The sequence below is a fragment of the Manis pentadactyla genome, chromosome 8, assembly GCF_030020395.1.
Source record: "Manis pentadactyla isolate mManPen7 chromosome 8, mManPen7.hap1, whole genome shotgun sequence".
In the NCBI taxonomy this organism is placed as follows: domain Eukaryota; kingdom Metazoa; phylum Chordata; class Mammalia; order Pholidota; family Manidae; genus Manis; species Manis pentadactyla.
In genome coordinates, this window is record NC_080026.1 from 126,796,974 (window position 1) to 126,821,059 (window position 24,086).

Below are 24,086 nucleotides of genomic sequence, written 5' to 3' on the forward strand. Positions count from 1 at the left end.
ACCATGTGGGAAGAGTGTACAGCTGCTGGAAGACATCCCTCTATTGACCCTGAAGATGACACCTCACCACAAAGGGTGGATCCAAGCACCAGAGGTCAAAAGTCATGTTCTTGGTGATGGTGCCAAAACCCTGCCCTATCTCTGGATATCTTATAAATTCCGAGAGCTAACAAGCCCTCTTAACTATGCAAGTCTATTAGAGGTGAGTTTTCCGTCATGCATAAGAGAAGGAATCTTAACAGTTGCATCTCTCTAACAAGACTATAAGCTCCCTAACGGCTGTTAAAGCCTAACTTGTTAAGACCTAAGAGGTTTGGTACAGTTTCTGTGCTATTTCATCTAAGTGCTGGCCAGCAAATAGGTATGGATAATTTGTTTTCACCTATCTGGCTCACACTCACTGCATATTAATTCATTCATTTAGTCATTCAACAAATACTTGCTAAAAGCCCACTATGTGGCTTCCCAGGATCGGGAACACAGAAGTGGACAAGCCAGATGAGGTCTTTGCTTTTATGCCATTTACCAGTCTAGTGAGAGAAATGGACAAACAAGTAAATTGACAAAATGATTTTGGACACTGGTAAGTCTGACAGTGAACAGGGAGAGGTAATAAGGAATGAAAGAAACAGGAAAAATATTTAGCTAGGTGGTTATGGAGACCTTGGGGTTGAGAAGAAGCCAGGCAAGTGCAGGTGATGCAAAGCACATTCCAGACAATGGGCGAAGAGGAGCAAAGGCTCTGAGACAGAACAAGCTTGATGTGTTTGAGGGCAGAAGAAAGGCAGAGCGGCCGAGGAGTCTCTGACCCTTCCCCAGGGAGAACGGGATAAGATGGGGCCAGAGAGATGGGCAGTGACCCGATTATTTAAGAATTCTTCAGAGGACAGTCCAGATGCCTGCGGGGACAGCGTCAGCTTTAGGCCTGTCTTGGACATTCTGCATATTTTGGCTGAGGAAAGAGGGAAGAATGTGGGACCAGCCTGTCTCCTCACAAGCCCCTTAGCCATTCTGGTCTCCAATTCTGTTATCTGTCCACCAGTCTTGGGCCTGGACTTGGGATCTTCAAAGATGCCTTCAAATCCAATATTCTATAATTATTTTCCTTTACGGTGTCCTTTTAAAGAGACTTATCAATATAAATCATAAACACAGCCCCAAAAGACAACTATCATTTAAGAGTTACTCTCAAAGCAACAAGGCAGAGTTAGTCACTCCAGTCATGCTCAAATACAAAATTGCTGATTCAAACAGCTGCTTTGCTCCCATCTCAGAATTCTAGACTGGTGAAATGCAGCCATGAGTGCTTTTTTATATGTCACACGAGATCACAAAAGCAGGTGCATGGCGCTGGAGCCTCCTAATGTCCCCCCACCTACCTCCTGGCCTTCACCCCATTGCTGACCCTCTGCTCAGGGCAGCAGCAGGAGATCATCTCTGGCCTAAAGGTGCAAGACTCCAACCACACTGGCTTCCCTGTTGGTGGAGAACACACCAGACTTTTGCCCTCCTGGGGGCCTTTGTGCTCTGCTAACAATGCACTTCAGCCAGTGCTGAGAGGTGTCATTCTTCCTTGTCCTTTAGGTCTCAGGGCAAAGTCACCTCCTCAGAGAGTCCCTTCTGACTTCCCTGAGTAATGTGGGGTTTCACCTTCCCCTGTGTGTGCTGCCATATTGGTTTAGCTTCTTTACAGTACTTACTGCCATCAAAACCACTTGTTTTAACTCATATTGTCTCCTCCATCAACCTGCAAACTTTGTGAGTTTAGAGGCCCACAAAAGGCTGGCTTGGTAAATATTTGTCGATGAATTGAAGGAAGAAGTCATCCCAAGATCCTTGACAAAACATCAAAGATCACACGGTAGGTCAGAATGGACAGTTCCCGGGACATCAACACGGCACCTGTTGGGGGAGCAGAGCCGGCAGGGCATCTACAGCTCCCCAACAGGAACACGGCAGCCTGAAACGCAGCATTACTGGGTCAGAACCACTGGCGTGGCGCAGGTGCTGTGCTTTGCCAGAGAGGAAAAGAAGGGTCCAGGAAAGAAAAGTCACTTATTTAACGGGATATTCAGAAATTGAAACCCAGGTGTCTGACATATGCAAGGAATTTCTGAAGTCCCCAGAGCCCACGCCCTAGGGGTCTACACCTCGGTCAGCAGAATTCCTTCACTCCTGTGCTGGTGGGGAAGGAAACCTGCCAGCGCCATCATCCCACACTCGGGCACACGGAGACTCAGGAGCAGCGGCAGGCGAGATGGCCCAGGTTCACGGCCAGAGCCTACAGAGCAAAATGCCAGAGTCACCAGGACCGAGGGGAGTGGATCTGAGGGGCAAAGGGATAAAGGCTGAGCGAGGAGAAGGGCACGGTGGGGAAGGCCAGGGAGGCCGCCGCTGTGCTGTCACTCCATGTTGTAAAAGACAACTCAGAAAAATGCAAACCAGCACTAGGCCTTTTTTTTGTTTTTTTTTACAATTACCAAACATAAAACCCTGAATGGAAATTTTTCTATTTTAAGGTGTTCTAAACAACATTTTACTTAGTATTTTACATCTAAGGTAAATATTTACTGGGCATTTCTGGTCCACGTTACAGTGTTTATCTAAAAAGCTGTTTGGTTCTGCTCTTACTAGGAAAATTCTGTATTAAGTTCAGGATACTCCCCTGCATGTGAACACAAGCACCGGCCTTTCCTGGGTCTTGGGGTGCACCACAACAGGAGCAGCTGCCGGATCTGCCTAAAAGCCCTTTCTGGAACGTGTGTGTACTGCGTACGCTGCCGCTCTGTCTTAATTAGGGCGAGGTCGTGGAGAAACAAGTGCATGACTCACCCTGCACTCAGAATGCTACTGCATCAGCCCTGCCAGGCTGCAGGAATGTATGGGGAGATTCAGTAACTGTGAGGCAGGGCTGCACATAACGAGGTAGGTACACAGCCGGCGCACACAGCTTAGTGTGGCTGCTCTATTTCACAGACGAACTGGGCGATCAGTTATCGCAGGAGTGCAACTACAGAACGCATTAAGAGATCTGCTGAAGCACACACAAAGTCTGAGGGAAGGCTGGAAGGACAAACACAGACCACACTCGTACTCGTTCTCCATCTGTGCAGTGAAATGACTTGAGGCCAATCAGAAAGATCTTGTTCTTTAAATAGGAACGTCTAATATTTTGAGGACCCTACAAATGTGTTACACACTTAAGCATGCTGTATCCCAGCTCAGATGGAATCTTCACAATGACCCTGCATAGGAGGCATTATCCACATTTGACAAATCAGGAAACTAATGCTTAAAGAACTTAAATAATTTGTCTAAGTTACAAACCAGTGAAGTCAGGAATGCAAACGGCAAAACACAGGTCTGACTCCAAATCCACATTCTTCCCACTATAGTACTACTCCCTCCAAAACAAAAAAATAGGAAATTTTTATAGAAAATACAAAATAGAAAAATACTTCTCCCTAAGATTCTAATATGCCTCCTCCTCATTCCCCAGGTTTAAGAGAGAAGGCAAGTTCCCTGTGGAACATGCTTGAGGTAAAGCCAGGAAATCTTGGTGGAACTCTCCAGTGGGCAGCTAGATGGATATATTCTAAAAAAGAGCTCCCCAGGATCCTTTGAATTCCACACAGGAAATACTGTTCAGAGCAAGGGACTCGGCAGACACTCCAGAATGTGGCAATGCCATACAGGGAGAAGCACCTGCATCCTTGGAAGGCTACTGTCAGTCCAGCAGACAGGGCAGGCACTCAACAAACTAAACCTGTCTAAGGCAGGCAAGCATCCAGAAAACTCCTGGCCACGTCCAGAGCCTTCTTCCTACTCCTCCCTACAATTAGGAAGATGTCATTTTTTCTGTTCAAATACAAAGCACTGCTTAGACCAGAGATAACTGAGAACCTATCTTGCATTCGGTTGCTTTAATTCTTGACTTAAAAATAACAAAGCAACAAGCAGAATTGCGTGTAAGGAGCTAGGCCTCTGGAGCTGGATGAAGTTGACTCAAGTTCAGGACCTTCATCAACTAGCTGTGCAGCCTAAGGCATGGCACTCAGCTTCTCTGAGTTTTGGTCTTCTTATGTAAAATGTGGACAATTCTCCCATCCCCACTCTGGGCCAACACTCAGGGTTTTTGTGAGGATTAAATTAAATAACCTATGAAGGCATCTTGTATACTACTGCTGGGCAGCCAGCAGGTATTTCACAATTAATGTTTTCACAATTGCTTTCTGGCAACCACAGGCAGCTTTGACCTCGGGGCTGGAACTTGAGACAGAGGCATCCCAAAAACATGTCTGGGGACCATCACAGCTAAACCTTCAAGCCTAAAAAGAATTCCCGTAGAAATCTCAACCCTTGCTGGCAATGCCTATTTTCCTAAGCAAGTACTTTGTCACAAGAAGGGTATTCCAAGAGCTGGATCCTTAGAAAAGGTACATATAATGAGCCAGCCAGCATTCAAGAAGCAATTGCCTCCAAACCCAAACAGCAGTCATTTCCAGGCAATACCCTTCTAAGAGAAGATTCTAGAGGGATCTCAAACCCAGACAAAGGGGACTGAGATGAATGAGTTGTGTTCAAGAATTCTGACCCTCACCTGACCCTGTGCCCAATATAGTAGTTCACTTTCTCTGCAGAGTGACATAGCCACCAACAGCTGTGGAATGTCAAGAACAAGGCTGCTTGGGTCTAAAGTTACCCCTCCTCCACCAAGAAAGGAAGGAAAATGCATTTCTAAGTCTCTACGTCTTTATGTTTTGCTTATGAGGAACAAATGTCGACAAGCTATAAGATACACTGCTGTTTGCCACCAAAATGCACAGAACATAATTTTATATGAAGCTACACCCGCTTAATTGTGATGCATTAAGTATTATGTTCATTGTTTCTGAAACTAGATAGAAATGAATAATTTATTTCAGACAAAGGAAACTCTTGAATATGAAATGCCTCCTCTTTTAAAATTACAATTTAGAAGACAAGAATGAAAAAATACCCATAGCCAGTGAACCTTACATTGCTAATAGAGAACAATGCTTCGACTGTTTCTACTTTTGTTTGCAAACATTACATTTTCTTAAACATTCTTGAGAATAATCAGGAAAAAAAACACCACCACCACCAGGTTTTCACCACACTCACACCCACTCAACACAGGGCTACATATCTAAAATTAATCTTCCCTGCAGGGTGAACACCCTTTCCTTTCTTACCAATGTGTCTGGGCCCCCCCGGAATCCACTCCCTACACCGCTGCAACTGGTCTCTGCCACCTCCTCCAGATCTTTCTTTCCTGCACCCTAGTTCCCCGCCTCTCCTTATCCTCCCTCTCCCTCCTGGCACCTCTCTCTGCTCTACAGATTTTTTTCTGGGGCTCCACCATCTTCCATGCACCCAGCACAGTGCTGACACAGAAGAAGTTCTCAAAGAATATTTCTGTTAATTTAGAGTAGATAATCATGTTTTGGACTGAACTGAACTGGCGATCTCTTCATTTCAGGTATATCTATTAATGTCACTCCCTCTTTTTTTTTTTTCCAGAACAGATGATATCTACATCCACTCAAATAATCTACAATTCCTGTTTCATGCTAATAAACTGGGAGAGGAAGAAGTGAGGATGGATGCATATAAAAGGAGGAGACTGGCCTGTCATCACTCACCTACGAATTACTGAGCACTTTCAAGAGCTCTAAGTATTACTGTTGCCAGAGATGGGTTCTTAGTCTTGTTATGAGAAAGAATTCAAGAACAGACACAAAAAGTGGTTGAGCTTTAGGAATTTATTTGGAGAATAAGAGTTTAAAGAAAAAGCAAGTGTACATACCAAGAATTGCACACAGGCTGATCCAGAGCCGGTTGCCCAAGGAAAGAATAGGGAGCTGTTTTACGTCACAGGAGACGAATATTCACTAAGTGGAGACAGGTTTCAGAGGGAACAGGTGGGGTCTTCTTGGAGTTCAGGCTTGCTCCACCCAAATGTCGGGCAGAGTAGTTCTGGGCTATGTTTGGTTCTCATCAGAACCGTTATGGTACAGGGAGGCGTGATTTTTACTATGCTAATGTTGGAAGGCATAATTTTTACTATGTTAGTAAGTGCATAACGTATTTTGGGGTGAAGCTTGGGTCAACTTCTCCATGTTGGAACCAGCTGGTTTCAACTGATCCCTTATCTATATTTCCACTCCCCACATCCCATGAGAACAGCTTACATGAATGTGTAGAATGTAGACAACCAGCTGAATGTGAACGCTGGCTGAAGCCCCCACCCCTCTTCCCTGTTCATGTCTGGCTGTCTACCTACTCTAAAACTACCTCCAATAACCTTACGAATTCAATACCATTATTATCCCCATTTTTAGACAGAGGACTCAGAGTAGGTAACAATTTACCCAGCATCCTTCCAGGAGTAAGTGTTGGAATGTGGGAACTCAAATCTGGGTGTGTTTAACCCCCAGACTTTTGCTCTTTACCACTGTTATTGTGCATCTCATAATTTCCTAGGATCATCAGGACTTCATCCCCTGCCCTTCCCTCACCTCACCCCACCCCAGTCCTTTGAATGAATGCAGATGGCCTGCCTGGTAGTTCTTAATGTAGGAACGCACTGCCTGGTTCTGGGTGCGTTCCTCTCCAGAGACCAGCTGCAGCCACAAAGGGTAGCACCCCCTCTCCCCACTCCCACCCCAGCAATATCATTAAAACAATGCCATAAACACACCCTGGGCTCAAGCAAGGACAGAAGGAGGGTTCAGTAACTTCTGAGGGAGCAGCTCTGAGAGCTGTGGTAATTACTGGCTGCAGTCCCGACCGCCCTCCCCCCTCATCCTTCCCTCGCCTGGTGCACCCTGAGGTTAGTGGGCATCTCTTTCAATTAAGACAACTCCCCGCTTTTAGAATCTTTGACTTTTTATTCACACTCTCTTGCAAAATGTTTAGAAGTTGAGAATTTGATGCAGAAATCAGGAAGACACAGGATGGAGGAGCCAGAAAAAAATAGGGTATAGAAAACAAATGAAAACCCAGCCCCCACACACAGACAGACACGAACAGCAGAGAACCGGAGGGCCACAGACAGGCTGCACGGAGCCACTCCTCGCAGCCTAGGTATCCAAATGCCTGTGCCTGAGCCACTGTCCCCACGTGAAAAAGCAGAAGCCCATCCTGAGCCCAGGACACAGGGCAGCATTGGTATTGGGGCTGGGACAGATAGGGCCCCAAGGGAGGGAATAGCTGACTAGGTGGAGCTGTGGGTCAGAAGGACTCCTAAAGGTGATTCTGAGCTGGGTCACTGCCCACCAGGAAAGCCTCCTTTCTCCAGCCAGGTCACTCAGTGTCTAAGGAACAATTTTCAGTGACACTCTCTCCTGCCATCAGCCAAAACGCCTTCCTCCTGCGAGCATGCAGACCCTTCACAGCCAGCTCGAGGCTGCTGGGCCCCGCACCCATTCCTGCGGGCCCCTCTGTGCCTGCTAGAGTCTGCTCTACACGCACCCCCTCCCACCTTCCCAGGACCACCCTATGAGGCCCTGGCAGCTGCTCTGACTCCTGTTCCTCTGCTCACTGCTGACAACTAAATCGGGGGGCTGCAGCACTTGGACTTGGCATCCTGGAGCCTTGTGCATCTCCCCCCACCGCAAGGAGGAGGTAAGCCTGGGGGAGAGAGGCTTGAGTGTGCCTACACTTGCTCTGCATCCAGCAGGAGCTCAGAGCGTGGTGCTCCTGGCTCATTTTTTACTTCCCCAGAAGGTGCCTTGTGTGATGAGGAACTCCTCACCCGTAGCAGGTCTGTTATTCTCTCGTCTGGAAACACCCAGAACACTGTGTATGCTTTTATGACACAAAGCTATATTAAGTCAAGCCATATGAAACTTCCTACCACACTGACCTACAAAAGTGGCAATTTCATATGATTCAACCTGAGGTAAATTAGCCACCAACCACCTTTCTCTGCTTCTGCTGAGACAAAGGCCGATCCTTTGAGTGTGGCAAACCTGCCTCTCTGCCCAGCTCTTCTCCCACCAGTGCTCGTACCTAACACTCCAGCCATACCAAGTGGCTTACTACTAATACTCCAGACACTACAGGCCTTTGCCCACGATGTTGCCTCTGCCTGGAATGCCCTCCGCAATCATCTCTGCTTACGAAACTCCTACCCATTCCTCAAAACCCAGCTCAAAGACACCTTCAGCAATCCTTCCCTGAACCACAACTCCATCTAGTCAGTTATTCCCTCCTTAAGCCATATCTGAGCCCTGTATGGAGTTCTACTCATTCACCTCCCACTTTGCATCATAATTTCTTTCATTTACACCTGTCCCTAAACAAAAAAGAGAATTCTTGGAAGGCAATGGCAGGGTCCTATTTACCTCTGAATCACCTAGGCTTCTCCCTAGGCTCACAGTAACTTCTCAGTAAATATCTGATGGATGAATTCAGCAGAAATGTCATTCCACCACAGTGAAAAACTGAAAACCAATGGGGATCATAGAAACTGACCAATTTGTGTCTTCATTCTAAAATAAATACATTTATTATATATCATAGATATATCGCTCAATACAAAATGCCTAATAATCCTTCATGCAGTTTGTGCACTTAACTTTCATAGACAATTTCTCCTGTTATATGGATGCAAATGAGTTTCTGCAGTATGGATTCCGGAGCCAGACTTCCTAGAAGATGAGAGTGTGGGTCTACCGATTCTTAGGTGTTTGCCCCCAGAGAAGTTTCTTACTTGGACCTCAGCTTGCTTATCCATCAAGTGGGACTAAGAACACCTACTAGTAAACAAAGTTGTAATTATTATCTTTATTTCTCTTGAGGTGTCATGCAGAGGGTAATCATTTCTAATTGGGAATATATTTTGAGTTTCATCCTGGTCTCTCTTTAACCAATTCAAATGTCACTTGCCACTTTCAAGCATCCAAGGATATAACGGTTCCATCAAGAACTCCCCAGAATTTACCGATCTCCTGGTTTCTTCCTCATCAAGAGCTTATTTGAAGCTCATAGTAACAGGGATCAATGAATCATTTCATAAACATGGGCTTTAAGAAACCTGCTGGTCTATTCCTACAAAGAATGCAATCAATACTTATTTTCATACATTATTAACTGTACACAAAATGATAATGTGCAAAGACCAACAGAAATAACAGTCGGCATGGTGCTTCTTAGACCATTCAGAGGGACATAAAAGAGAGTGGGACCAGCATGGTGGAAGACAAGTGAATAGCATATTAGGTCACCTTAAAGTGGGTCTAAAACTATGTATTCCTTCTTTACCACAGTGTAATGCTATTTATATGACAACATGACAAAAAAATGGCCCTAGGCATTCTGTTCTACTTTAGAAGCCTTCCATCTCACACTGAAATGAAAAAAGATACAATCCAGAAATTGCTTCTTTGGTTAATATTTCTGCCGTTCCGCAGGAATGGTTTTAATAGCGTGCGTATTCTGGATTTCGGTTGTCAATTAAGAACCCATCAGAATGCAGGGATAAGCATTAAAATAATAGAGATTGGCTTTTATTTCAACGGCCTTTTAAAGGCCGTTTGTTGAACAGTGCTTCAAGGTGGAAGACAGGAGGAGAAACTAGAAATTAAGGAGGAGAAAAGGAACTAAATATTTTCTCCTTAATAAATGATCGAGGTCTGTGTATAAAATTTCATCATGTAACAGCAGAGACAGCACAGACTTTGGAGATGCAGGAACAAAATGCTAATCTATGAACTCTTCCACTTATCAGCTGTGTGGTTCCAGGAAAGTTACTCAACCTCTCTGAACTCTGGTTTCCTCCTCCAAAATAAGAGATGATACCTAGCTTTTAGCATGGAAGAGGACCAAAAGTAAATACTGCCAGTGAACAGGCTGCACAGCCCAGGGCACTCAGCAGGGGCTTGCCCCAGGTACTCCTCTCCCCACATTTACCTCCCCTTTAAACAGAGGGTGAGTTTGGAGATTACACAGCTCTGGGCCTGGCAGAGTCCCAGAGGGAGCTGTGGTCTGACCAAAAATAGGCCGTTTGACCAAATGATTAAAAGTCTGTCATATGCTAATACTTGGACAGGGCGGACCCTGGGCCAATTTAGTAGGAGTAAATTGCAATTGATTTTCGAAGAAATTGCTTGTTCTCTTGCCTTTCCTCAGCTGTGTCACACTCTCTCACACAGCTGCCTTTGTCACAGCCAGAACCAACCGAAACACATGTCAAGGAAGATGTTTTTGAGGCAAAATGTTTAATAACATAGACATTCACACTTGCACACACACTACAGATCTATGCACGTGTGAGCAGGCACATAACATAAAGGTCCATATCTCTGTGCATATATACATGTTTACATTGGTATTTTAAATGGCTTGAAATTTAGAAACAATCCTGCATCCTTCTGTACGTTTTGCAAAGCCCTCTGGGGCTGGTGAGCTATCCTGAACCATTTGTATTTTTACAACAACCTCCTATTTGAATAAAGATCATAAAAAAGCACACCCCTAAAATCTCCTCTCCACACATTCACCAGCACTACTTAAATTCCTAAATATAAAAAGAAAATGGTTAAAAGATCACAGAAGATAAAAAATCATAAGAATAAAGGTTAACAATGGCTGCTTTCACCCCTAATTTCTGATATGGTGATAGAGCCTCTTAGAACATTAATTAGAATGGAAAGAGATGAAAGAAATGCCCAGGGGACATAATAAATTAGCCCCTTATGCAAATCACCCATTCGTTTTCATCACTGACCCAGCTAGTCGAGTCTCTAAATTACGGGAAGTGGTTAGCTTCTTTAACAAAAATTTCCAGATGAAAGATTAATTTTTTTTTTTAATCTGAGGGCTGGGAGGGCCTAAAGCAACAAATGATTTCTCGGTTTCCCCTGGCAGACAACTCTGAAGGGGGCAAAAGATACGAAAATTAACGTTCCAGCCACTGGTTCTTATTGCCAAAGAGGGACCTATTAACCCATTTGGAAACAATTCTGAAACAATGGACAATTATCCCCTTACCTAAAGTCTATGGCTGAGCTTCTCATCTGAACTGCAAAAAGACAAACTGTGGCATCCTAACGGGTGCAGAGACCTAAACAGGTGAAGGACAATGTAAAGGAGATGAGGAAATGCAAGGACGTGGAGAGTTTCGAGTATCAATTTGAAAACAAACACACACCTAATTTTACTTGTCATCACTGTCCTACACAATTTATGTTCTACTGTCCTAGAAATTTATGGAACTCTCAGTTTTCTTATCAGTAAGAAAAGGGGATGGGACTAGAATGACCTCCAAAAGTCCTACGGCATCTATAATCCAGTGATTTTATTTATCCCTTTATAAAACAAACACAGCACTACCAGTAATTTAATTTGTTTACGTAGAATCTTATGACACACCTTTTGTCTCCCGAGCTCACTCTGGGCTTCATTTTTCTTTCCTACTCTCATTTTCTCCTTGCTCCTATTTTTTCCACTTAAATATTACTTATTTTGCTTCATCCACTTTCATGTATTCAAATGAGATGCTTTAAATACATTCTAGTTCAAAGTAAGGTATATACTGAATAAATCATGCTTTATAAATGTTATTATATGAAAAACATATATACACCGAGATCACAAGTTTCTTTGGTATGAAAGAAACTGTACACAAAATGATAATTCTGTACAATTTGATCCCTCCTCTTGAGAATTCAGTACTGTATCCCAGAAAACAAAAAAAGGACGTCCTTAGTAAAGAACAAGCTTCGAAAGCAGAAAAATTAAGAAATGGTAGAATGAAAAACTTCAGAGGACTAAGGAGAAGAAATGAGGACAGACGTATTGGCTATAACAAATTTTGTACCTTGTGACAATCTTCAGTTCATGCAATTACCTGTCAGTTACTGGTGTTTTATCTCCCATCTTCTGGTAACGGGACCTACAGTCACTCTATGCAAAATATTTGACTGTCTCCACCTTCACAACCTTCACTGCAACATTTAGGCCTTCACTATAAGGATCTAGACGCTGGAATGGCCTGTGCTTTATTCTTGAAATTTCTTGAGGTTAACAGTTAAATATAAATAAAATTTTGCTTTAGGAAATGGTCAGTGACACAAGAAGACACAGATCCCTCAGGTTATCAAGCAGGTGATAAAGTGTGTGTAGACTGTGACTCCATTTTTGTAAAAAAAAAAAAAGGATAAACATATATGTGCATTATATATATATATATATATATATACACACACACACACAGATGTACATAGGAAAGAAATCTGAAAATTCTCATATCAACATAGTGATCAACTTTGGTAGCTGAGACTATGGTGATTTAAATCCATTTTTCCTTTTTTACCTGTTCATAATTTCTTATTGTTCTAAAAGAAAGGATTGCTGAGGGGCCGGCGAGGGAGAGAATAAAAATCAAAAGTAGTGGTCTGTGAAAGTGAAATGCAAGTGTACTTAGCACAGCCTGGGGAGACGGAAGCGTCTCCCAGGTTTAAGGCATGCCCTTCTAAGGGAGCAGTAATTCTTCCCGCTATGAGGGGCATTGGAAAGAAGATTTATGGGGAGAGGTTACAAGAATGGGAATCAGTCAAGCTGAGAAGGGAAAGCTGATCACAAGAATCCTTAAGCACAGGAAAAGCTCCCACCTCAGGTGATCACCAGCTGCAACAACTCACCGCAGAGCAAAGAGTATAGGGTAGGGCACCAGAGGAACAGAAGGATTCAGAGCAGGAATAAGGAAGACCCTCTCCAAAAGAGAGTTAAGACTCAAACTGTGTTATTAAGAGACAGGACTTTCCTCCAGGGCCCTTTAGACCGAGGATAGATTTTTCATTTCTTGTCCAAGGAAGTTTATGAGCAGCCTTCCTGAAGCCTGGGGGTTGCTATCCTTCTCAAGAATAGAATCATTGTTCCATGATCAGGGAACATGGTCTGCTAAAGAGTCCCAACCTTGGAGTTAGGAGCAAGCTAACAGCTAGCATGGCCCTGGCACAGTTAAAAATGACTGAGATTTATTGAGGACTAAGTATGTTTGAGGCACTAGGTTAGGTATTTTACATGAAACATCTTTAATTTGCAAGAACCTATAAGGTAGGAATTATCATCATCTCATTTGACTGCTAAGGAGCCTGAGGCACAGTGAGCTCAAATGACCTGCTCAAGACAAAGGGAGGGGCAGAGCGGTGATGCATCCAGGTCAGCGGAACTCCAGGGTGTGCTCTTTCTCCAGCACCGGCATGCACACAGGTGCAGAGGCCGAAAGCTGCCCAGAGCACTAGCAGGACTGCAGCAGGTTAACTGGGCTTGTTTGGACACAGGGCAGTGGGGGCAAGAAGGAGGGTCGATGAGTAAAAGAATCTACAGAGGAAGACTGAAGCCAGGTGGTTCCTGTAAGTCACCAAGGCGGTAAGTTAAGACCTGGCAATGAGGAGGCCAGACTGGATTGGGAGAAATTAGACACAGGGAGGTCAGTCCAAAGGCCAGTGCAAAGTTCAAGTGAGAGAAAAGATGATTTGTTAGGGAGTAGAGAGGGGAGAGCAATTCAAAAGACAGCAGGTAATCTCAGCAGGGCTTCATGACGGGTCTGGCTAAAGGAGGGGAGGATGGTAGAGGAGGTGGAGATGATCCCAAAGCTTGTGACTTGGGCAGGTAATGCTATTATGTAAGACCGGAGACTCAGGAAGAGCAGTGTGTGAGGAGGAAAGAGAGAGATGATGAGATAGGCTTTGGGTGTGCTGAGTTGGAAGTAACCGAGATACATCCAGAACAAGCTGTCGAATGAGGCTGGAATAGGAGGGAAGGCTCCGAGTCACAGTGTAAGTGGTAGCTGAGGTCCCAGGAACGGATGGAGTTTGCCCAGAAAGTTATGCCCAGAGAGAGGCCAACGCTGGCCTCCCACAAGCAGTGCCACGTCCCAGCAAAGGCCTGCTAGGCTACCCTCAACCAGTGTGGCCCTGGCCAAATCACTTCTCTCCAAGCTTCAATTCTATAAAAGCAAAGGGTTAGACTAGATAGCTAAGGCCCTTCTTCCCTGATGTTCCACCACCCACAGTCAGTGGGACGCCTACTCAGGACCAGGAAGGAGGCTCCATGCTGAGTGGACACCCGGCATAGCAAGTGAGTCCCTACCTTTTCAGTGTGAAAGACAGCCACATAAATATATCCCCTCATTACGCTGCAATTAACAGCCATTGTAAAGGCAAGAGCAAAATGCAGCATGAAAAAGTCCTGAGTGGAAGTGCTTGGCTGGGGTAATTCCAGAATGGTCCTCAGAGATGAAACCTGGCCTTGATCTTGAAGAACTGATAGACTTCCCCAGCAGAGGCAACACCATGTGCAAAGGCACAAGAAAGTGAACACACAAGAAATTCCTGGGGAATGGCTCTGTGAGTGTGAGTGGAGAGGTGGGGATAGGGCTTGGCGGAAGGCTGGGTCACACGGGCCTGCTAAGGAGGTTAACATACGCCAGAACACACAGCAAGGAACAGATAATGGGGGTTCTCAAAGACAGCTGAGTGGAAAGGACAGGACCACCACCCACCCCTAGCAGCTGGTATTTACAAACCCTTCTCTCTTGTCCTGATTTGACAAGACAGCAGATGATCTTATAAGGCTCTTCTTCAACATATAAAAATTTCCAGTTTTTTTTTTAATAATGACATAAATATGACAGTACCTTAAAACAGAACTGTTAAACTTGACTAATTAGTCACAGCATCATTCAGAAAAAGGGGCCAGACTCAAAAGAGAGTTTAGGGACATCTCATCCAGGAGTAAACCATTTCCGCTACTTGGAATTTCATGATCCTAAGGCTTCCTGGGAAGGTCTAAGCCACTCCTAGACTTGGCAGGAAATGAGAAGAGGGCCAGAGAAACAGAAGTTTGTCTTTCACCAAAGCAGATTTAGCATGTTCACACCCGAACATCATTCTTCCCCCACCATCTATCTGCCCGATTCTTGTTTGCAACACCATCGACTTTGATGATGATATTCAAGGAAGGCCTGATGTCTCCCGACTCCTCTCTACAAAATCCAACCCCTCAGTCAATACTTTTAAGCTGGGAGGCTCTTTTTCTCCTGCTGCCATAGGTGCTTACATCCTCTCTGATCCTCCAACCTCAGGCTTCTCTTGGCACCCACTGCACTTTCAAAATTTCTCACTGCTTTGTTCTTCCCCTCCAGAGAATCGAAAAACACCAACAGGTGCATCTTCCTTTCAAATAACTATTTACTTCTTGCTGCTTCTAATACTTTTGGGAAGAAGAAGAGACAAGGCAGAGTGGAAGCTAAAGGGCAGAGAGAGTTGTGGCTCGGAAAGACGCAGATGTGAAACCCCGCATGGCAGCCAAGTCCTCTGGGACCCCACACACACACACGGCTCTGCCCTCTTGTGTCCCGGACACTTTTCTGACGTCTCGCCTCTCTTCTGCTTCTTGCACCGGCTCATTTTTTCCCCTGTGTGCTCCCATTCACTGCCTGACTCCTCATGTTCAAGACCCCTGCAAAGCACACCAGCATCAACCCACAGTGAGGGTCCTTCCTTGAGCCCTTAAAATGCCTAAGAGGCCAAATGCTTCCACGGTCAAGTTTCCCCAAGAGTAGCCCCCCAAACTGCCCACCACGATTCTCACCTGGCCAGCCTGCTTGACTTTGCCTCTGCAGCTCAGGCGTCAAAGCAGAAATGACAATTTTTAGATTCTACTTAATTTTTTACTCCTCTTCCTTGTTCCTGCCAAGCTACTGATAATACCTCAATATGGCTTTTTAGCCAGTATCAAGTAAACAATAGCAAAGATGGCTGTGGGTTTGAGGAGTCCAGAGAAAATGGAAACACAATAATGTCAAACATGTCTCGTTCAGTGAGAAGATTCAGCACACACTTAATGTACATGGATAAACATTCTCTTCAGATTGGGCAGAGACACCCAAATATGGAAACTCTGATTGTTCCCATATCTGTAAAAGGCAGAGGCCCTGTTGTCCTGGTTTCCTCAGAGAGATTTTCAAGACGGAAGAGATGTTCTAGAAACTCAGATTCAAACCATGAGAAGCAACATTTATCATCCTGCTCTTCTGTCCTTCTTCATCCTACAAATGCCAAACTGGGTAATATGCATTATTCAACGACTTAAAACCTCCTAAGACTCCATTTGGCTTTCCTATCCCCACTTAAGGAACAGTCACAGTCAGAGGTCAAAGCTCATTCATACTGGAACCTAAATTCAGTGCCCTTGAGATAGGAAATGTAGCTCTAGACAAGGCCTTCCTGGCTCTGATTAATTCATTATGACTTCTGGGTTTTTGGCAGAATAGGTCTCACAAATTCAGGATCATATTTGCTCTGAAAAGAAACCTGGCTTGGAGGAGGAGCCAAAAGTGAATCAGTGAGACTTGGTCCATGCACAAGAATTTCTTGTGCTCATAGAAGAAATGCAAACAAAATAGTGGTATCAAGGAATGACCAAGCCACTAAGTGTAGAACGAGTGTAAGGTCTGAAAACGTGTTGATTCAAGAGCACAGTGGAGGGGTTCTGCTGGTGACCTCAATCTTCCCTCAGAATCACAGACCCTGAGGACTGGAGATTATTTATTCCAATGGCCCCACTCTACCAAGAAAGAGAGACCCAGAGAGGAAAAATGAATCTGTTGAAGTCCCATAGCCCATAGCAATTCCGAAATCGAAATCCCAATGAACCTTCCTCCTTTCCTGCTTCCTCACCCTCACTGTCTACAGCAGATGCATATCCTTCAGGCATCAGTACACAGGCTGAGGAGTAAGGTTTCCATGGGGCAGGCAGCAAGCAAGAGGCACTGCTCTCAAAGCACTGGGAAGAACAGGTTCACTGCTGGCACCTCATGTCGCACATCCCATCCTAGTTCCTAGAGACCTGCTCCCATGGGAGCCCACCTGGTTACATACACTTGTCTGTGCATCTTTCCTCCACTGCTGGAGTCACTGTCCTGGCTGTGGACAAGTGGAACAGAGAGTGTTAGTAAGGATTTGGAGTGGAAATTACAAGCATTATTCAGGATAATGTATGAATGCCTCTGATAGTGAACAGAGACCACTATATCTTATCGCAAAACACACACACATGCATGCACTTTCCCTCTGACCAAAGGGCAATTAGTGTAGGGGAGTGCTTCTAAGGCTCCATGTGCACCCAGCTCAGGGATCTTCTTAAAATGCAAATTCTGATTCAGTAGGTCTGAGATGGGAGCCTGAGATTCTACACTTCTCACCAACTGCCCAGCAATGTCCATGCTGCTGGTATGAGAACCAGACTCTGAGTAGCAAGGGGCAGGCGTTACAAAAATTTGAAAGCAAACAAATCTGGGTTTAAATTATGGTTGCACCAAATAGGTGCATTGTGATCTTGGGCTGGTTTCCTAACTTCACACTGCCTTGATTTTGTCATCTCTAAAATAGAAATAATACCTAGATGCACTTGATGATGATTATGTAAGTTAGTGATATAAAGCTCTTAACATAGTGTCTGGCATACAATAAGGGCTTAATTAATGCCAGTTGCTGGCTGCCTCTGTTTCACCAGGGCAGGGACAACATCTGTCTGGCTCACTGCCAAAATCCCAATGGCTAAACTTAGAAGGTGCTCAATGGATGTTTGTGAGTGAGTTAATGTAGAGCAATATACTCATATAGATACTCCCTTGGTTCTATGCCTTTCTGGAGAAACACAGAAAACCTTTAAAAAACTAGACCACTCACCAGTAAGAAACCACCATCTCACAGAATCAAATTCAACATTAACCACCATGTTTAACCACCCAGAAACATATAATTTGTGATGACTATGTACATTTGAGGAGATGTCTTAACTGTGAACAAATAAAGACAACATCAGTCTGGAATCTGTATGTCATTAAGGACAATTACTGCCTTGTGTGTTATTTATGAGGCTGTCTGAATGCAGATGTTATGAAAAACGTAATTCTAAAACTAAGTTCACTTCCCGACTACATGTGCAATTGCAAAGAGAGACAAAGCAAACCAGGGCAAGCAAGGTTACTTTTTAAATAGGGCCACTGGGGCAGTACATTCTCTTATATGAGCACACACTCACTCTGGAAAAATTAGAAACAAAGAAGTGTTAATACATGGTAGAGTGTAATCTTTTAAATCAAAGGCAGAGAAGTGAGTCTATCCAAAATTCTTCAACAGTCTAAGATTATCTTCAGACATCGTGTAAAAGTAAGTGGCAGCATTTAAACAGATCCCATTTCCAGGGGCACTGTGAACGGTATGTAGCAAGAAGGGAATACGATTGCCACCTACAGACAGAAGTGGCACTCCCTTTGCAAGTGATGGCCAATCACATTTTAACATGAAAAAAAAAAAATTCAACCAAGTCACCTCCCTCCAACCTCTTTGAAATCATCACACCACATTACTTCCTTTAGAATTACTTTCAAATAATACAATCATCTCTAGGCATTCTGCCTCTTTATTATCATCATCCTATTTCTAATTTCCCAGAAACACTGTGCCATTCAACTATCTACTCATACACTACTTGAGAGCCAAAGAGAATGCAAGCCAACGGATTTCAAGCAGGCAAAGTCATAAGAGTGGAAGTTTAAATCTGCTTACCTGGTATGAATGGGACCACCCGGAATATATCAGACAATCTGCTGTTAACTGGTTCATATGGGGAATCTTCAAGCAAATCATTTCCTAAAAACAACAGAAAGACTAGGTTCGAATCTGGGAAACAAGACCTATTTCTGTCAGTTTGTTACTGAATCTAAATTCTAATTCTGTTATGATTGTGCAACGAAAAGATGCTGAAACTCTCAAAGATTTCAAATGTATATCTATTTGGCTGTGGTTATTTCTTTTCACTCCCTCTGCCTTTGTTGTCCTTGCTCTCCCCAGAGTGCCATGAAAACACTGGAGAATGACCCAGCCTGATCTTGCCAGAAAACTCTCCCACTCTATACAAGGGAATGAAATCAGAGAGGAAGGAAGCAGTGATGTCACAAGCCCAGCTTGCCTCCAGGAGCCAATGGAAGAAAGGTGACCGGAAAGAGGCTCCCTATTTCTTTGCTCCCAAAACATGGCATGTGGTCAGAAAGCTGTTTACCCTGGCCATTAAACAGTTAGTTTCTGAAATAAGTTTTCATTAACAGGTTCTAGTGGAAGTGGCAGCTGAGAGGTCAAATCTGTGTATTACAAATTTCAGGTGTGAGTCTCAGTGGAGAATGAGTGCATTGGAGTGCTATTGTTAGATTTACAAACACAAGGCACCTCTGGCACATAGGACCAAAAAATTCCTATTGGAATGGGTGGTTGTGACAAGTGGCCCCAAGGTTGTCACAATAACCAAGGTTGAACTACACCAGCTGGTTCAAGACTCAGCTAATTTGACAAATGGTTTTTCACACATCTGCCTTTGATCAGGTTTGAGGGGGGATAAAGAATAGATTCTACTGGACCTTTTGTAACGAATTATTTATCTTAACATCAGAATAGCTAGAAAGGAAGAAGAAAGGGGAGACATTCCAGGCAAAATACAGGGCAGGCCTTTGGAGTATAATTTTGTGAAACCAGCTCTCCTTGGAGAGATGTTGATTCCTAGCCTGGCCTTTAATGGGTTCCTACTCTGATGCTCTGACCAGGTTTCAGAAAGGTCAGTGGGGTCCCAGGGGTGTCCCCCCGACCCCCTGATGGGCTTTCCAACAACCAGGCCCCAACAATGCTGCTCCAGAGGGAGCACCAGCTGCTGCTGTCCCTGGGGGGCCAATGAAAGGTCCTCATTCTGCAGCTGGGAAGAAGTGAGGTAAACGCACAGGGGCCCAGGGGCCTGTCTGCCTTTGGGAGACGGGGGTGTGGGGCGAGGCAGGTCTGCGCGTACCCTGCAGGCTCTGGTACATGCTCCAGTAGATGCGCAGGCAGTTCTTCTCCTTCTTCATACCCCTCTTGCAGCGACAGTTGTAGAGCGACTTCTGCTTGAGGGCCTCCATGGCACTGCGGCACTCGTCTTTGGCCTCCAGACCAGACGTCAGGCTGAAGTTGGTCTCCTTGCCCGCCACGCACTGCCTCAGCGTGCGGTACTTGGTGCTGCAGCTCTGCTCCTTGAGGCACTGGTCGCTGGCTTTCACACAGTCTAGGCGGTCCCCGCCGCTCACCTCCGCCGACAGGAGCACGTCTGCGGTGGAGGGGAGGGAGCGTGGGCGCAGCTGGGCCGGGCCGCTGCCGGGGCCCCCGGGAGCGCGCGTGCTTCGCCCGGCTGCTGGGCGCCCTGCGCAGCCCGCGGCCCACCCCCTACGCCTGGGAGTCCATTTTCCCGCCCTGGGACCTCCTGTCGCCCCGGTCTCCCACCCACTCCAACCCCCCGAGGCTTTGTGGGCTTTTCGCCCTGGGCTCCGGATCCTGCGCTGCCCCTCGCGCGCGCCGGTCCCGCTTTCCCAGGGCAGCCCTGCCAGAGCGGCTGCTCGGCTCCAGGCCGCCGTCCTGCCGCCCGCTTGGCGGGGCCGACGGAAGCCCGCGGGCTTTCCGAAGAGGAGAGCGGCGGCGGGCTGGGCGCGGGGCGCGCGGCGGGAGAGCCATGTTCCGCGGCCGGCCGGGCCGGGCGCCCCGGGACGCTGTTCGGGTAAAAGTTTTCCCTACGAAGTTTCCCTCCCAGCCCCGTGCTTGCCCACACCCCACCTGCCCGCCGCGCCTCCGCGAGCTCCCTGGGTCTCTGGGCCCGGGACTGGAGGGCTCGGACCCCTTCATTCCCCGCCAGGCTTGGCCATTAAAAAACACAGGAAATAAAAGCCAAGTACGAAAAGCCGCGGTCAAGTGCCGCCCCGTCACCCCCTCCCAACCGGGGATGCTGAGGTCTCAGGATCCCCTTCCCCAAAACGAAACTTCTCCCTCCCACAGCCAGCGCACCGGCGCCGCAATTTGGGGATGGGGAGTGGGGTGGGATAGGGGGGCGCTGCGAGTACCCCTCGGAAAGACTCATTGGTAAGAAAGCTAGCAGTGGCCTCGACTTACCCAGGAGCGGCAGCGCGAAGTACAGAGTCGCCAGGAACATGGTGCCGGCGCACAGCTGGTCCCCGCCCCCCAAAAAATCCCGAGCCGCCGCTGGGTCTCGCCGAGGCAGCTCAGCATGCAGCGATCGCCGGACGGCCGCGCTGCTTTGGCCACCCAAAGTTCAGCTCCATCCAGAGCGAGAGGAAACTCCCTAGTCGGTCCTCCGCCACCGCCGCCGGCGACTCAGCTCCCGGCCGGCGGCTGGCGCGAGGGCGGGAGGCGTTTCCGCTTTTAGGGGTTCAGGTCCGACCCAACCTGGAAGGGAGAGCGCGCTTTGAAATGAGAGCCGAGAGCTCTGGAGCCTCCCCCTGCCCCTCTGCCCTCCCCTGCTCCCGCCTTGGGGGACTTTCCAGCGCCCGGGTGAGAGCCCACCCCCACCCCAGTTGGGGCGCGGGAAGGGGGCGCCGGGGCGGGAGATGGAGGGGTGCGTGTAAGTGTATTCCGGGGAGCCGTCCACACCTGCAGGTGGGGACTGGAGAGGTCGGACGCAGGCTCCTAAAGTCCAAGGGGGTGTCTACCGGATCCCACCCCAGAGGTTGAACGTAATCAAATAACGTTACTTTCCGAGGACTGCGAGCCGAACCGGCCGCTGCCTGGAGTCCGAGCACGAGGCGGCAGCAGCTCTCTCGCCAGCCCCGGCGCGGAAAGAGCCCCTTCTCCCGGGAAGTTCGCCGCCCCCTCCTCCCGCCAGCTCGCAGGCTCAGCTGCTGGCCCTCGCCACCCAAACCACCAATCGCAGCCCCCTGTCTCCGTCTCCCCCTCCGCCCGGGCTCGCCTCCTTCCTGAGCCAGCCAGGCTAGGGGGAACAGACGTCCTGGTGGGGCCGAAACCCGGCTCCTGCGCCCCTACCCGTCACACATCCTCAGCTCCCACCCCTCGTCCGCGCAGCAAAACCTCGCCGAACGCCTTAGACTCGCGCGCATCAATGCCACCGCCCCGCGGAAGCGCACGGGCTGGCAGCCCCGGGGAAGCGCACGGGCTGGCGGCCCAGGAGCGGCAGGGCAGGTGCAGCCAGGCGCTGAGCGCTCCCCCCCGCCCCCACTGGACCCCAAAGTTGAGGGGCGCCTGCTAGAGGGGGAGGAGGGTGGGGGAAAGGCGATGGGTTCCCAAATCGACAGGAGGAAAAAACTCTTCAAATGTCACCAACCTGGACTCAACCAACCGTGTCCAGCTGCGATGAAGAGCCAGTTTATTTATTTATTTATTTGGGGCGGGGGGGTGTCCCCGCCCTCTCCTTCCCTTTCCGGGCTCACTTCTCTGCGCTAGGAAGAAAGACGCGGTAATCTTCAAGAGCTCAGAGGGACGGAGTTGGGGCCAGGACGATTTCTGAGCAGAGCCCCCGGCTCAGATGCCGGGTAGGGATGATAGTGGCCGTTGGGAGTTGTGCAGAGGATCGCTGGTTCCGAGGCCAGATTTCTTTGCCGAAGACCCTCGGCCTGCTGCTGCTCCAGCCGCTGCGCAGCACACCGCCAGCCCCCTCCTTTGCTCGCCCGCTCGGACGCCGCAGATGAACGCACTCGCCCGCGGTGGGACTCGGGGCCAGTCGCCGCACGCGCGCACAGGACACGCAGCGCGGTGCAGCGGGAGGCGGGCGCTGCCAGACACACTCTTCTTTCTCTTTCTCCCTCTCCTCTTCCTTACACACACACGGAGACACACACACACTCAGAGACACAAAAAGGCACAGTGCACAGGGGCTCTTTCTTCTGATCTAGTACAATCGAATCAGACCCTTCTTCTGAACACCAAGTTTTTCTCCACGTCACTCGCAGCTGTGATTCCAGACTTGGCGCGTTCAAGACACCCAGACCCAGGCCCTCCGACCGCGATCGCGGAATGCGCCCGAGCGCTCATCCAGGGCGGCGCGCACACACTCACACGTGCCACGCAGTCTCCACCGTTCCCCTGGAGCTTGAGCAAGGAGACAAAAGCGGAACCCCGGCAACTGCATTTAAACCGCGTCAGACCTGGCTTTCGGTAATTTATAAACTGACCTCCATCTTGGCCGTTTCAAGAGTAAAATTTAAAAATAATAATAAATTTCAAAGCCCAGTACATACACAGCTATTCACCCCGATCCATGGAACCACTCGTTTCTCAGCCGTCTGCCGACCCACCTACCCCGCCCGCCCCCGAACACACACTCCGCTTCCCCCACTCCGGGGGTGCCCAACGCACCAAAGTCTACACTGGGTGCAGACAGGGGTCTGTGGAGCAGCCCGCAGTGGCGGGTGGCGGTCCAGCTGCTCGGGGCTTGTGTTCGGGGGATCTTTGTTGATACCCAAGTTCATCTCTCAGGGAAATCGAATTTTAATCAAGTCTGGGTGAGCCCAGCTGTCAAATCTGCAAACCCATCACGCCAGACAATGGGCCACGGAGGAGAGAAAAAGGCTCGCTTTATTTTTAATCGAGAGGGTTAATTGAAAAGGGCACTGGCTTTGGTTGAAGTTTGAGGCTGGGCTGTAAGGGCGGGGAGAAGAAAAGGAGGAGAGAGGAGGGGTGGGTCGCTCTCCATTCAACTACACATCAACCAGGCGCGACCCTCGGTTGCGGAAGCCGTTCCAGTGCGTGGGGCGCATTATTTGGAGTATGTTCTGTGCATCCGCGCTTATATGCACCCCAAACCCCAGGGACATCCCACCGATTCGCGCTCCTGTGTACGTGTTCCTCAGTAACAGGTATGAGATTGATGCTATTATCAAGCACACCCCTCAACACACGCGCACACATGCACAGTCACACCATAGACAGATTTCTTGTTAGATCAGTTTACACTTGGTTGTTGAGTAAACAAAGCAAACATATGTCACATTTTCGCGACAGATGGTTCAAACCAAGGGCTACTTAAGTTCTCTTTCTCTAGGGGAGGTAACAATCTAAGTTACAGGGTGGACTAAGTGGAAATGTAATTAATTCTTTTCATCAGTTTCTTCACTATAGAGCAGTCAATTTCCATATTTTCACATACTATCCAGAGAAATCTTGGGGAAGTGGTTTTAGTAAGGCGAGGACCCAAAGTGAGTTAAGAATTTATCTGAAAACTGTTTC

At 47.4% G+C, this 24,086-nt stretch overlaps 1 protein-coding gene across 5 annotated transcripts in view; it reads right to left on the bottom strand.

Annotated features, from left to right (window-relative positions):
• GFRA1 (GDNF family receptor alpha 1) overlaps positions 1 to 22,651 on the bottom strand; it is a 205,948-nt gene extending 183,297 nt beyond the window's left edge. Inside the window, exons 1-4 of one of the 5 annotated variants that reach the window (XM_036898800.2) lie at positions 22,186 to 22,651; positions 21,000 to 21,293; positions 19,873 to 20,166; positions 18,609 to 18,692 (exon numbers count right to left, since the gene is read on the bottom strand). In XM_036898800.2, the coding sequence (XP_036754695.2) occupies positions 18,609 to 18,692; positions 19,873 to 20,166; positions 21,000 to 21,039 (418 nt within the window). In that variant the 5' untranslated portion in view covers positions 21,040 to 21,293; positions 22,186 to 22,651. Of the gene's footprint in view, positions 1 to 18,608; positions 18,693 to 19,872; positions 20,167 to 20,999; positions 21,294 to 21,497; positions 21,865 to 21,887; positions 21,967 to 22,185 lie in introns of those variants that run through there. The other 4 variants (XM_036898803.2, XM_036898802.2, XM_036898799.2 and 1 more) reach the window with 4 other exon arrangements.
• Between the last annotated feature and the right edge of the window lie 1,435 nt (positions 22,652 to 24,086).